This window comes from Erigeron canadensis, chromosome 1 (genome assembly GCF_010389155.1).
Source record: "Erigeron canadensis isolate Cc75 chromosome 1, C_canadensis_v1, whole genome shotgun sequence".
Lineage (NCBI taxonomy): Eukaryota > Viridiplantae > Streptophyta > Magnoliopsida > Asterales > Asteraceae > Erigeron > Erigeron canadensis.
Genome location: NC_057761.1, coordinates 50974521 through 50990882, shown reverse-complemented (window position 1 = coordinate 50990882; position 16362 = coordinate 50974521). Strand labels below are relative to the sequence as shown.

At 32.7% G+C, this 16362-nt stretch overlaps 2 protein-coding genes across 2 annotated transcripts; one reads left to right on the top strand and one right to left on the bottom strand.

Annotated features, from left to right (window-relative positions):
• Positions 1-4996: 4996 nt before the first annotated feature.
• Positions 4997-6185, bottom strand: LOC122586168 (DEAD-box ATP-dependent RNA helicase 42-like). The gene is made up of 2 exons (XM_043758276.1): positions 6130-6185; positions 4997-5905 (listed from the first exon to the last, which is right to left on the bottom strand). The coding sequence occupies exon 2, from the start codon at positions 5643-5645 to the stop codon at positions 5115-5117; it is 531 nt and encodes a 176-aa protein (XP_043614211.1). The 5' UTR covers positions 5646-5905; positions 6130-6185; the 3' UTR covers positions 4997-5114.
• Positions 6186-10709: 4524 nt separating this feature from the next.
• Positions 10710-15104, top strand: LOC122585141 (autophagy-related protein 8f). Its single transcript, XM_043757246.1, has 6 exons — positions 10710-10817; positions 11606-11646; positions 11753-11808; positions 12122-12174; positions 14241-14359; positions 14825-15104. Exons 2-6 carry the CDS (start codon positions 11610-11612, stop codon positions 14917-14919), a joined length of 360 nt encoding a protein of 119 aa, XP_043613181.1. The 5' UTR covers positions 10710-10817; positions 11606-11609; the 3' UTR covers positions 14920-15104.
• Positions 15105-16362: the final 1258 nt, after the last annotated feature.

Here is a 16362-nt window from a genome sequence, read left to right as displayed (position 1 = left end):
ATGCAATAGATGTCTGTCGATATCTATTGAAGACTATTTGATAACTATTAACCAACTTTATACTCCAGTTGGTAGTTTGTTGGTATTACAATGTGTGATTGAGATGTTGGCAAGTATTGATGTGATTGAGTTGTTGGCAAGTAGTGATGAGTTTATGTTGTTGGATAACTATGATGACATTGATCAGTATTTGGTATGCATACAGGCTACTACATGTTTATATTTACACTATTGTCCATACTTCACATATAGCAAATTCATTTAGTATTACATTAAACCTACGAACTCACCAACATTGTGTTGACATGTTCGAGCATTCATTTTCAGGTAATAACAATGCTTAAGGAGACTGAGCATAAAGACTTTAGGAAGACTAATAAATAGATCATTCATGGACTCTTAGTTGCATTTAAACATTGAACTCTATTTGCTCTTTGCTACATCTTTTGCTGTTTGAGGCGTGTTGCCTAGACTTATCCTGCTTGTGGGAATTATTTTTATTTGAATTTCATTTAGTATGACTCTATTATAAACTCCATGTGCTATGCTATGTCATTTCGTCATATCATACAATTCCGCCTAAGGTGGGGTGTCACAATATCCTTCCTCACAAATCGTAAGGCCACCACAACCACCACCAGATCCACCAGTCCTCCACTGCAGCTGCGCAGCAACCACCTTCACCATCAACATCCTCGAATCCTAAACACTCCGAATCCTAAACACAAACCTTTCCACTTCATCATTGTCACACCCCACCTTAGGCGAAATCGTAGGATATGACGAAAAAATATAGCAATAGCACATGGAATTTGTAATAGAGTTATACTAAATGAAATCCAAATAAATGTAACTCCCACAAGCGGGATAAGTCTAGGCAACACGCCTCAAATAGCAAAAGATGTAACAAATAGCAAATAGAGTTCAATGATTAAATGCAACTAGGAGTCATGAAGGATCTCTTTATTAGTCTTCATAAAGTCCTTATGCTCAATCTCCTTAAGCATTGTTATTACCTGAAAATGAATGCTCAAAAATGTCAACATAACGTTGGTGAGTTCGTAGATTTAAAGGAATACAAATGAGTTTGTTGTGCATGATATATGAGGTTTGGACATTAGTGTAAATATAAACATATAGCAGCCTGTATGCAATCCAAATACGGATCAATGCCATCATAGTTATCCAACAACACAATCCCCATCACTCCTGCCAACAACTCAATCACATCACTTGCCAACAACTCAATCACACACTGTAATACCAACAACTACCAGCTGGAGTATAAAGTTGGTGGATAGATTTCAAATAATCTTCAATAGATATCAACAGACATCTATTGCATCATAGAATCAACACAAACAAGCTAGCATACACATTTCATAATTACACGTACTTGTCCAAGAAAACAAATATGTTTTGGCACAACTAGTAAAGAAATGAAAAGTGTTTTGAGCATCATTTTCCCCCAAAGAAATAAAATAAAAAAGGGCCACGAAACTCACCTCAATTAGAAAGCAGTTATGCAAAGTCCAAAAGATCACTAGAATCTACACAACATATACATGTACAAGTTACAATTATGGACATGGTCAATAACTGTTCATTGTAACCTGCATTTGATGATATACATATATGGCTACTTTCAAAATATTCACAACTGATTTGTCATGTATTATTAAGTTACAAGTCACATAACTTAATATAGTGTATTTGTTTTAATGATATACCATTAGTTTCTACAAGTTCATATTCACTGAAATTTTTTGTAACTTTATCTATTTTTTATCAGGACGAAACGAAAAATTCAAGCTTTCAAATCTTAACCACTGTAACCTTAGAGTGTTATACACTTATATGAATTTTTACATAATTTATTTCGCACGTTAACTATTTTTAAAAATTCCATAATCACATACTAGTCAGAAAATTCACTGTTTGCGCGCAGAAAATTAAAAATTTTTACTGTACACTCTTAACATCTTAAAAATGTTTCTGGCAAAAACTAAACTTCCAGTTCATAAAATCAACCAAGATATGACTATTTGAAGTCGACCTAAATCTGTTCGGAAAACTCAGCTCTGCGCAGTTTTGTTATAAAATTCGTTTGACAACCTTAAACTTCATGCTTTTACACGAAACCAATTCCACCAGAAAGTATAATTCCTAAACTTAATTTTAGACACCAAAAACGTGACTTAACCATCTCCCATGACCAAGATACAACATTTCAAAGTTAACAAACCGAATCTGTCCAGATTCTGAAATAACTCAACTTACTGTTATAAAGACTATTACAACTAAATATTTATAGATAAACTTTCAAATCTTTCTAACACATATTTACATCTGTTATTATGATTTTCATGCCTTCATAATTGGATTTCTTTAATTACATTAATTATTATGCTACAATAAATACGTAAACTTTTAATATTAATATGATTTATATTTCAAGCTTTTGATTTAACCCTAAAAAAAACCTTTCATTCATTATTATAAATTTTTGCCATAATATATATATTTATCAACATAGGTTACTTATAAATAAAGATTAATAAATAAAAAGATATGCTTATATATATATATATATAAAAAGAGAAGACAAGTGATTTACCCCAAGATTGATGATTTCCTTCTTATATACCTTGAGAAAAATAGAATATAATCTCTAAAATTTTATTATTAATTGTAATTTAAATCAAGATTCATAAGAATTATAATTAAGCTTACCAATAAATTATAGCTTTGATCTTGAGAGGGTTTCCCTCTTTTTTTCTCCCTGGGTCGACGCAAGAAGGAGAAGAAGGAAAAAAAAATAGTTTTATTTTTTTGTTTAGGTATTTACTTATATTTATTATAAGGATAAGTGTTTTAGAGTTTGAATGTAATTAGGATATATTAATATATAATTTAAGAAGAGTTCTAATATAAATACAATTTCTCTTTTCTTTCCTTTTTTTTTCTTCTTGGTCGTCCCTCCTCTCAAGTATATTCCACCTTTTTTTTTGTTGCTTTATTTATTTAACTTTTAATTTATTAGTATAATAAAACTATTATTAGTATTACTATATATATAATTATTGAAATTTATTATTATAGACTTTAAGCCACTTTTCAACACTTGTTATACTATATAGGCTCATTGACTAGTAAAGAAATTTGGGATTGAAGTTAGAGACTATAATAAATTACCGGTTTTGGTGACGGATGTCACAATCACCCTCTCCCTCATCTACATCCAATGTTCCAAACACTCTGAATCTTAAATCATATATTCATAAAAAATTTACTTCATACCAAATTTAAATCCGTCCCTCCGACTATAGCATGTATATGATACGGCACACTTAAATTTTTCTTTTGCGTATCAGCATTGTAGTATGATGTAAAACAGTATAATGATCTTATCAATGTCACATAGCATTATAGCAACATTTGCTAATGATATTAACGTTTTACTTCGAATATACTTGCACCTGCTTCCTATACGTTTCTATAAAAAAGAAAAAAAAAAAGAAAAAAAAAAGGTTATAGTGCCTAATGAAGAAGTTAGTATGTAATACAATGATGTTGTGTTTTATAATTTCAAACAAACTTGAGCATATGTTTGACCACCTTTTTCTGGACAAGGTAACAAATTTCACACTCGAAATGTCATCCTCTCCACTCAAAGTCACAAAACACCTTAAGTAGGCCTGGTTAGATTTTTATAGTTGAAGCCCAAAGTTCTAAGTGGGCCATAATGACCCACCTTTTTAATGATTGCCGAAATAGAAGTAGCAAAGTATATAAACAATATAATTTAATTCAGTGCCTTTACCTTTGTTCAACAAAAGTCTATTGTAACCAAAGGGTAATAAACTGATTGGCCAAAATAACTAAAATTGAATTGAAAACTAATAAGAGCTCAAAAGGTCACGGGAAATGTATTAGCTGGTATATTGCCGAAATAAAAGTTCCATTTCATACCCATTTTTTTGAAAATAGATTTAAAAACATGAAGAGCTCAAATGGTCATGGGAGATGTATTAGCTTTATTGGTATATTTAGGAATGTAGTATAGTAGACTGAATTGTAGTATTGAAATGTAGTATATTGGTATATTTTGGTATATTTAGAAATGTAGTATATTTAGGTTGGGTAAATAAATTGATGTAGCAATTGACGGAGTGTTTTGTCTTGTGTTCGTCCAAGTGGTGGTGTTTGCTCATTTGTGTAATAAAACTTAAGCAAACAAACATGAACAAACGTGAGTTGTATTAGTTTGAATTTTTCACAGCCTTAATAATATTCATTATCACATAATCTATCTCTCAGCTGAGAGTCTGAGACACAAGGCTATTAATATTGAAACCAACTACAGAACATACAATAAAACATTGTACACAAGTAAGATTTTTGTAACATCTAGACCTAGTTGGCTAGTTACAATGCACTTGTCGAGTTATCAGGAACACGGCCTACCCAGATAGCTAATAGCCAATGATTTGAACCCCTCAAATGAGTTAGTTTATTTAGCAAAAAAGAAAGAGAGAAACATAATAATAGCTCATACATCATCTGGATCAACTCATTGTGGGCGTCGAGCCTGCTTTATTGCTTCTATCTTTTTCTTTCTGCTTTACATCCGTCTTCTGTATTTCTCCTCAGTTTCTGCACCGTGTGGTTGTTAGTTAAAGAGAAGAGCGGGTCTCATTGGCTTTCTTCTACAATCCAAGGGGAGATATTGCCATTGAGGCAGCCAAGTAAATTGAATAAATGTTGTAGTTGGTTGAATCAACGCATTTACAAGTTTGAGTTACTAACATGTGGTAATGATTTTTTGTGGGGACGACTATTTATTACTCGGGTTGAGACCGAAGATGGCATGACATGTAAATGGTTTAAAAGTATTCAAATATAGAAATATTATTTTATATTTTGCTACTCATACCCGGATGGTTATCCGGTTGATTAATAACATATACGAGTAATAAGATAAAAATATGGCAAATTCAACAGATATCATCCCGAATTGAACAGATATCATAAATGCAACATGTTTATGTAAAACAAAATAAAAGAAGATAAATTGCATAGAATGAATGAACTACGTCAGTTGGGAGATAGAATTAAGCAAATGCATGGGGAGGAGGCGGAAAATCAAGCCAATAAGTTTCATAAAGACTTTTAAATTCTGGTTTTAAGGGTTTGGCAATCTCATGAACCCTGGCCTTGAAAGCATCGGATAGAGCCATCAAATCATCAGGGACAGCCTGATTAGTCAATTCCAAAGCCTTGACAAGATGGGGAGCATATCGTTCCTCTTGCGTTGATAAGAAGGCGACGGCACAACCATTCCTGGCTGCATGTCTCACTTTACGAGCATAATTATAATAACAAGACGAAGCCGCATCATCATAATTGATCACAAGTTGAAAAAAATCCGCCAGGCCCCTAGCAAAGTGCATAGGTGTTGCAATCACCAGCTGCTGATTGCAAATGTTGTTTTTGATATCATCGGTAGAAGAATTGGACAGCCAAGCTGGAGGAAGCAGCAAAGAGGGATATCCATGTTCCAGCAAATCCTCGCGAAAAGCATCAGCGTGATGGGATTTGAGAAATATCAGAATCTTTGCACCCGCTTTTAATTTGATCATCATACCATTCTCCAGGTAGCTGCAACAATCTGGAAAAGCGTTCACCGCCACCAGGCCTCACCACCTCCACCAGCTGGGTTATGTTTCTATCATTTATTTCGGATACCAAGCCAGGTATATGGTCTGCTAATTTGGCACCACCGTCGTCCACGTGATGAACATTAATATCTTGCTCTAACCGCACATCCCACTTACTCTTCTTCAACTGCGGATGGGACTCCTCCTCAGATAACCTATGCTGCTTCAAATCTTCCATATATGTCCTAATAATAAAACAAATTTAATAACTAACAAATTAACTATCTTAAATATTTATGATCTTAATGATATATGATTGAGCGAGCGTAGTTGTTAACTTTGTACAACAAATAACTACATATATATATATTCCAATTCCAATTAATAGATACTTCAATTCAATCCAAAAAATTATATATATAGATCGATCGATATATATATATATATCTATAATAGAATTTCGAATTACCTAAATAAATAGAGAAGAATTGCTTTGCTTCCTTCGATGCCAATCGCAGATTGCTCAACTATCTAGGCTTTTTTGATTTATATGCGGTTAGAGATCCGATCCATCCCGTTTTATAGGTTTTCTCTATGTAGGTTTTGTAATTGGTTATAACTAGGAAAGTGTTTCCCTGGGCTTTGGTTTTGTCGGTCTAATCTTTTACTTATAAAAGCCCAATTTTAGGAAGCTGAAAAGTTTGAGTTGGCCTTTTGAGAATAAAGAAAAGAAAAATATAAGTTTCGGAGAATAGATTTCTTGCTAGTAATTATAACCGCATATTATCACGAAACATAAGATCAAAGTTTTGGATACAAACGATATGTAGTATATTAGTGTAATACAGATAACAAAACGTGTAACAATAAAATCTACCAACCTATATACAACATTCCAAAACCTTAATCTCCAATTAATTAGCTCAAATGTTGATTATCAACTCCTATCTCGATGTAAAAAAAAAAGGGTTGATTATAAATGCTTCCCTATATATTTCCACTACTACATATTGTTGACTTTTTTTACTTAACTTTTACAAGAAATTTGCATTCCAATTCTTCTTTATTCATTTATTAACCCATTATCAATGGGTCATTAGGTTGTACCTGTAAGATTTTACAAATGGACACAGTGTCCACGAGTCTTACCCAAACCGTTTCAGCATGCACTATAATTTAGTTGTTTCCACTTATGAACAACTATTTCAACTTGCAAACCTTGAGGGTTTAATTGTTACTCTGATAATATGATAAAATCGTCACTCTCTGTGTACAAAGCAGATTCCAAAACTCACAATTTGAAACATGTATGCCTTTGCTATCAAGCTTCATTTAGAAAGCCCATCTAACAACAGCTTTCTCCGCTTTTTCAGCATCTAAATCAAGATCCTTTAACAAATAATGGTCCACAGATCCATCATCTTCACCAGCATGTATTTGCCTACGCGCATACCTAAACACAAGTGAATAGTCGCATTATCGGAAGCTGATTTTAAACAAGACAAAATAAACACAACTCAAACAACCACATCAGCTTAGGTGACAAATGGGTAGCCAGGGTTCTTTTTTGGGCAAAAGGTTATACCCCGTGTGAATTATATAAATTACTCAAAAACGTTGAGACAATATGACATATAGTCATATTGACTCTGACATATAGTCATATTGACTAGTACATACAACTGCACCATTGTGCCAAAAAAAACTATGGTACCTAATTTGCCATGCCCGCATAATCTAACCAATTGCAAACACAAACTAGGGCATCACATTAACCTACTTTTCGTTAACAAGAGAATAAGGAAGATTCCAAACTTCAAGAGCCTTCTCAACTTGGCTCGTTTTCTTGAATCTAAAAGTAAGCAACTTAAGACGAATGGTATTCAACACTTCCTCAGCCAATTGAAAGCTTGCTTTCTTTTTCTTTTTGAAGATCCTATCATTCCTTTCTCGCCATAAGTAGTAGACCGACGCTGCAAGAACCAATTTAAAGATGATGACACGAACAACTCTTTTCCTTGGTAATAAACTAGCAATGGCGATAATAGAATCCCAATTAGAAGATAAACCTTGTATACCAGTTTTTTGCGTGACCAAAGTCCAAACCCGAGTGGAGAAACTACACTCGAAAAATAAATGAGGATGAGAGTCAGGCATCAGCTCACAAAAAGGACAAACCATGGGTTCATTTTGAGACCGATGCTGCAGATCCCAATGACATAAAAGATCCTGAGTTTTGAGCTTCTTCTTCATTACTAACCAAAGCATAAAAGCGTGTTTAGGGATACATTGAGTGAACCAAACCAAATCAAACCAAGGAATAGGTGTTTGACGGGGCTTAAGATCTTCTCATGCAATCCCAACCGTAAAGTCATGTACAACTCCATTCTTGTCCCTCCACATAATAGCAACTTTTTTGTTTTCAACTATATAAGGAACAACAACAAGTGGACATTTGGAAATCCACTTCGGGGGCCATCTCCAATTGCCATTCTGAATAATGTCCGAAACTCTTGCATTCAGTTGAAAACCGGCACTAGAAATCATTCTAGGAGTTAAGCAGGTTATTAAAGGGCCTTGGGTACTCCAAGTATCGAACCAAGCAGAAGCTGTCTTGCCATCACCAATATCAAACCAAAAAAAATCACGAACAATCTGCCTAGCTTTTAGCAATTTGCGCCAGCTCCATGTCATGTTAGGGTTCTTCGAATCAGGAGGTTACCTTTTGACCCTGGAAACAAGCTACCTTGGTTCTTTTTTATAATAAAATCATGTCTGTTGTAAAATATGATTACTGAAGTCGGATTATATCAAAAGTTGATGAACATGAAGAAATACATTGTAGCCAAAAGGAAACCAAAAAACAATAACATGACTAAAGGAGAAACATATAAATAACTATACAAAAAATCAAGATAAAAAATCCAAAGAAAAGAATGCATAGAAGTTGATTAATACTGAGCGAGGCGCAAAGGACTCAGCATATAAACTAGAAAATAGACAACTTATCAACCCTATTAAAAAGTCATGATACCTTCACCGATAGAATTCTACCAAATTTTGAACATTCCTCTCGAACATCTGCTTCTAATTCAAATTCAAGGTCCGGATTAGCCTGCAATTATTGAGAAAATTAAAGGAGAATTCTGATATGTGAAACCTCACATAAATTGTAAGTAATTCGGCCCACGTACTTATAAAAGGGTTGCTTTAGGTCATGTTTCAAAACATATAAAATTAAAAAACATATAGCTAACTATAGAACTGTACGAGTGTTTTTATCAAATACATCGTTCTTCATCGCTTAATCAGATTTTAGATTACTGGTATGATATCTAATATATTTATTTATTTATTTCTAAGAAAACAATCAAGGAAATGACACAAAGATATTGTAAGTCACGAGTTGTTTTGTCCTGAACTAAAACCTATACGTATCGACCCCTACACAACCCGCCACCCATTTTTCCATCTAAATTACCTCATGGCCAGGGTTGAATAGATAAGAAAAGTAAAGATGTCTACTAAACATTACCCTGATTTCTGGAAGAGAGAACATATGTCTGAGGACAACAGTTGTTGAAGTCGGACATTTTGAATCATCATTGCCACCTAAATCATATAAGATAATGATGTACATAACACATACTCTTGTTCATTTCATCATTTCACGCATATATATACTCACATATAGCATTTATAAACCTTCCACGATCAAGTAAGTTGTATTCAAAGATTCTTAGGTCGTGTTTAGGAAAAGAAAACACTGCTAGCTTGTTTCCTAGAAACTTTTTCCAACAAGTATATATTTGGACATGCTTTCGAATTTTCTGATATGAAAAATGAAAATCGCATATTCTAATGCTGAACACGTTTTCATAATTGTCCTTTATTTCCATTTTGTAGAAAATTGGAAATGGTCATTTTCTACAACTATACGCAACCTTAAGTTATCTCTTCTTTTTGTTGTCCACTGTGTTTGCTATGAATTTCTCCAGCGTGGAAAACAACTTGAAGTTCACAACTAGAGTAAACACGGTGCTACAAATACCCCCAAACATGAGCGAGAAGCTTGAGAGTTAAGATCTTTTTCCTATTCACCATATCCCCCACTGGCTTAGCCCCATTTCTATTTGTATTTCTGATACTATCGATTATAAAAAAAAAAGCATACTATTCAATTCATTTCTCTTTTTTTATTTTCAACCTCTAACTTTAAAATATATATTCTCATTTCTGAACTTTGGACCCTCTTACTTTTAGGCACCTCTAATCTTACCTTTCTGCTTAAAAATAGCTCGTGTAACTGAAATAACCTTTGTTTGGAACATCAGTGAATTATGTTAATGATAGAATGAAATAACCTCTTACTACTTTTAAATAATAAAGTAATGGAAATAATGAGATACAATACATCTTTGTCTAGCCTAGAATACTTTAAACATTCACAACCTCAATTATGTGATTTCAATGTTTTTCAAGGAGTGAAAAAAAAAAAAAAAAAAACCAAACTGACAATTAAAGCCGGACATAAATTAAAAAAAATTAACCACAAAAACCCAATGATAATTTAGTTTAAACTGATTATTAATCACTTGAATAGAACTATACAAAGACTCAATAAACATGAATGTGTCTCTTATAAACAATCACGAGTATACTTGTTTGCTATTTTTTTTCATTTTCATCAAACACATAACGTAAACAAACATAAGATATCTGAAGTATATATAATGTTCGTTTCGCTTTATGTATTACTCCATACTATGATATAAAAGAAGAAAAAATTACATGTATAAACTTATCGAACATTCATTTACATAAACAAAAGAATGAGACATATGGTCGTGTTCGGTACGAACATAAGTATGTTTTTTCATTAACTAAAACATTCCACGACATCTAACCTGATAATTGGAGGGTCTCGATGTCAAATGGCAAAACACATAATCCAAATTCATAAAAAGTTGTAGACGACTTGCACTAAAATACAAATATAACCCCTTCAATCTCTTTCTTTGGAGTACAAAAACAATCTGATCAAAAACCAAACTAGTTTATTTATATATATTCTACGAGTAATATTTATCCCCAAAAATCAATTCATACCCACTATCCAGTTTCTCTCTCTAATCAAAATTTCCTATTTAAAAAAAGGTTAGTTTTTCTTGATTATTCGCTGCAGAATCTTAATTAATTACTCTAATCAACGATGATAGTATTATATGTAGTCTCTGTTTGTGTTCTTGTTGAGCAAAAAAATTGCATAATTTTTGTTGGGTATTTGTGGGTTTTTATAAAGTTAACATCTTTATATAATAGATGATTGAAAGTTTTAATTTTGATGTATATAGAGTTGGCGAGTTGCTTACTTCAAAGATTACTATCAGCTTTTTTTTGTTTGTTAATTTTATATATGAATATTTTGTATTGTATATTTGTATGTATAAATGAATTTGTATGTATTTGGATTATGAATTTATGATGATGAAGAATTGGAAAAGATTATACTCAATTTAATATAGATTTTTGCCATTTTTTTTTGAAGGTGTAAATATGGCTGAACTTTGATCGTGATAAAAAAAACTGTGTTTTGTTAAAATAACTATATTAGTAAAACGGGTAAATGTAAGAGGTTGTTCTTGTTCAGGTTACATGGGGCTGGGGAGGATAAGTCTTTGCCTAATATGTGGACGGCCTAACCGTAAAAGTCTTTGACTGTTTTGTCTGTTTCCGAACGCTTTCCTCTCGAGGTGATTACTTAGGAAGGTTTGAAACTGAGACCTCTTGTGACGTCGTTAGGACGCTCTGACCATTGGTGATGGTTAAATGTAGTTTTTAAAATTAAGTTTTGAACCAAATGCTTGATTACAGAACCTATATTCCCTGTTACGTGTTTGTGCATTGATATGTTTATTATAAGTTTTATTTCTGTTTGACTATAGGGAAATGGCAAAGAGTTTATTCAAGCAAGAGCATGATCTTGGCAAGTGTTCCATTTATTAATTGTTCATACATATTTAATTTTTGTTTTTTGTTATTCTACTGAGAATGATCTCAGTGAAATTGAGTTGTATATCGGTTTGTTTCAGAAAAAAGGCGTGCAGAGGCTGCTAGGATTAGAGAGAAATATCCTGATAGAATTCCAGTAAGTATTGATCTTTCTTTAGATATATCATGCTTCTATAGATAATTTTTGCTTAACCTTTTTTAACTTTTCCAAGCTAAAAAGAATAGTTAATTCGAAACATTTTCTTCTACCAAAAGCTAATAAACTGATAATTAGTTCACGTTCTTCCAACTGCAACTTAAAACAGGGCGGAAAAAGTATTAGTCTTTTTAGTCAGTTTGTTGTTTGGTCTTCTTTTGTTGAAGAAAGTAATTTTTTGTTTGTGGGCAATATTTTTTAAGTAAACTTCTCGAATTTGGTTTGTCCTCAACCTTGATTTGGTCATGTTCAGGTGATTGTGGAGAAGGGGGAGAGGAGTGATGTTCCCAACATTGATAAGAAAAAGTACGTTACATGCTATAACTTTTCCTACTTCAATCTTCATTTACATAAGAGTGTGCTAATTGCTAGATTTAGGTTACATTTAGGTTTTTTGCAAAATGGTTGGTGTACAACTATGTTGAATAGAATGGAACGCAAATCGGATAAAATTGCAAGCCTTTCTTCCTGAATTAGTAAGGGAGGTAGGATATGTAACCAAAAAATTATATAGAGCAATGCAACCTAAAGCAAACATAAATAGGTGAATCGTTTGGGTGTTTGGGATTTGAATACGTATGTCTGGTCATGCAATCTTGAGTATGCACAACTTTGTTGGTTATATACCATTGTTGAAGAAAGAAACCATCTCTTTTCATGGTTTTTATGATTTTATCTAAAATGTTATGATGTATGTGCATAATCCTATATGAGGGGATGTCTCAAAGTTTTTGGTATACCAACATAACAATATAAGAAAAACTAGCATATGTGATGAATTAAGCTAGCCTGATACTTAGTAATAAGAATTTTAGAACCGCCCGGCTTACTTGATATGAATTACTGGTAATAGACTTATAGATTTAGGGGAGAGTAATGTCTTATTTTAATAGAAGATACTCTATTTTGTTGGTTTTTGCTTTTCTGGCTTCCAATACTGCATGAAAATGAGGGAGCACACTATGTCTACTAAGCTCACAAAAAAGAAAATATGGATAAACTAATATACGCGTTAGACAGTTGACATCTGTTATACATACAACTATCAAGTCATGTTCTTTTTCTTCAACTTCGTTCTCACCTTTTCATGTGATAGTAATAAAGGGACTATGTTACTGCTGATTCTGATTCTTTTAGCGAAACACTTCTCAGGAATGTATAGTTGGGTTTACATACGTTAGTAAATTAGTACTGTAACATGTTATACTAAAATGTTATCTAGGGGTATACAGTATTTGTTTTGGAACTGAAAACTCAATAATTGATTTGAAATCGAGTTCTGAAGTTCAAATTCATTTCTATGTCTTGAGGAGTGTTCGAGTTGAAATGGAATTCAGCTTTTGGTTTGGGGAATCCCTGTTCCATATGCACGAAAAGTAGTTTTCTCACCAGGACCCAAACTTACATAAGTATTCTATATTTGAACTCGAGTTCTGAAGTTCAAATTCATTTTTATGTTTTGAGGAGTGTTCTTCGGCTTTTGGTTTGGGTGATTTTCTTCAGACTGAATTAAATACCTGATTAATATGCCACTCACACGAAAAAGTGGTTTTCTCACCAGAATTTCATCTTCTATAATTATTTTATATTTCTATATATGTATATTGTTTGTTTTTCTAACATAAATTGGTATATTATATATTAGTAGTCATTTTTTAAGGGAATCCTAGTTTGTTTGTATTGGATCTAGTTTTATTCAAACTTAATTGTATTTTCTTGTTCAAACTTTACTAGACTGATTATGAACAGTATGCTTACTTCAAGTTCAACTTTAATTAATTTCTATTTGGGTTGAAGAACCCAAACTAAAGAGTCCAAATGAAGAAACCTAATTTTTATCTGATGAACACCCTTAGATTTTTATATACTTGTTCATTGTAGGTCGAAGACTTAATTTATATGTATGTAAAATTCAACAACAAAGCTGAGATTAGATAGTATTAATAGAATGGTATTCTTCGTATGGATGTTTCTGACAAAATTACCGCTTGGTCCTCATGAAGTTATCAGGCCACTTTATTTAAAATTACACATTGCGGAAAGGTTCTAGCCAAAAATTATCCACAAAAACATGTTTGTTGAGGTCAAATGACATGTACATTTGCCAGTTCAAATGACATGTACATTTGCCAGTTCAAAAATAAAATAAAAAAATGACATGTACAAAAAAGTTAGCGAACATCATCGTTAAACATAAATATACGTTTACTTATGTTGAACTTCAATATAAGATATGCAAAATCTCTTGCATCCAAATATGATACCCCTTGAAAAGTAATACAAGTGGAAACGAATATGAAAAAGAAGTTAATAGGAATGACAATTAGGATATGTTTGACCTCGGAGTCTGACTATGAAGTTAAATATTGCAGGTACCTTGTTCCAGCTGACTTGACCGTTGGTCAGTTTGTTTATGTGATACGTAAAAGAATTAAGCTAAGTGCTGAGAAGGCTATATTTATATTTGTTGATAATGCTTTGCCACCAACAGGTAATCCTTGATGTACAGTTATTTTTTAAATTTTATTCAATGCAAAATCCCTTCGTGTACAGTTAATGTTCTACGCTGCTTAGGTTAAGTAAGATGTTCATTTTGAAGATTATGAACTTTGAAACTAATTAAATTTTAGATCATTTACTTGAAACGAGTTAACATGGGACTATGAGAGTAGTACATTGTTGGTTTTGTTAAGAGTCTAAGGTAGTTAGTTTAACCTGAAAAGTCAAATAACAAAGGGGAATGATATATCTACAACAATTATTTGTCATCTACAACAATTTATGTTGTACGCAGTTGTAAGCTGTGCAATAAAACATATACATTTGTTGTAAATGGCTAATAATTATTGTAGATCTATCACTTCCCAATAACAAAAGGGTGTAAAATTTTCTGTTGTACCTATTTTCTTAATAAACGAGTATATCTGATTTTCTGTGCTATTTTGGTGTTTTTTAGGGGCAATTATGTCTGCCATATACGAAGAAAAGAAGGATGATGATGGTTTCTTATATGTTACCTACAGCGGAGAGAACACCTTCGGAGAACATTGACATTTTCGTTCATTTTATGTTTTCCTGTGGTATTTTCTTGCATTTGATTCGTCAATCAAAAAGTATATTTCATGGGATCTTGTTCTTTTATCAAGATGTTAATCGCAATAATACAACTGCAATACTGTATATAGTTTTTAATCTGGAGATTGGTTTGTTGATAAATCATTTTGCTTTTCGTTAAATTTGGTTTGGTGGTCTTCCAGTTGATTTAGGGGTGCTCTTATCTACTGAATTTAAACCGTTTATAACAGGCAGGCGTGTATAGTTCATAGACTGATTGAACGAGAAAGAAGTTGTTAATAGCCGTCATGGCATGTTGTGCTGAACTAGACCTATTGTCAGTTTTTGGAAAATGATACTGGCATGAATAATCGAGTTCTAAAGAGTAAAGTTGATATTAAAATTTATTGATACAAAAAGGTGGTGTTGAAATTAATATCTTTTTGATATTAGAAACACAAATAGTTGAAACTAAGCTCAGATAATGTAATAAAGTCCCTTACTCCCCCTATTAGATAAATCTCAATATACTTCCTAGTTATCAAGTGAGAAGGTCTTGAACTTCAAGAATTGGGAAGTACATAGGAAGTCTTTTTATGAAGTCTTGGCTTGAGTATACCCAGGTTTAAGTCTGAGGAGGCAGGGTTTACACCTATTGATCGTCGTGTTTTCGGGCGGATTAGTAGGGGGTTTTCCCCCCATCGGGTATTTGAAATAGACATTTCTACTTAACGCGAACCCGATTAAGACAACGTATGTTAGACCTCCCACTGTCAAATCGCGATACGAAATCCTCAAACGAAATTCAAATCATATCTAATCTCAATATATAGGCTGTCACTTTATTCAAATTTCCCATTTGCAAGTTACAAGAAATAAAATAAGCAATATCAAATCATATGTTAGAATATGAACACATAAAACATACAAGATCACGAATAAGCGCAACGGAAAAAATCAAAACATATATGTAATCACATTAATTAACAAAGAGAGAATTGAAATGTGTACCTTATATGCAAAGATCCAATTGAGATAATAATAATAAAATTATTATTAATAATTAGGGTTTAAAGCAAAACCCCTCCACGATCGCACACTAGACAACCCGAATAATGTATGCTAGTACCCCGATCACGAACCTAAACAACCCTTTGTTTAAAAACCCTTAAGCTTAAAATCGAAAACCGAAAACCCTTTGGAGAGGGTGTTTCGGCCGAAACAAAGAAAAGAGGGAGAGAGGAAAAGATTTGCTTTGTGAATGAATGAAACCCTTGGAATTAACCCTTGTATTTATAGGGTAATATTAGGTTAACAATTACTTGGAAGTTAAGCAAACATCAAGGCTTTGGAAAGCCTTGATGTAGCCGTCCCATATCATGGACTTAGGTCCAAGTCCACTTTCCAATTTTCACATTTTAATCCTCCTTTTTAATCAAT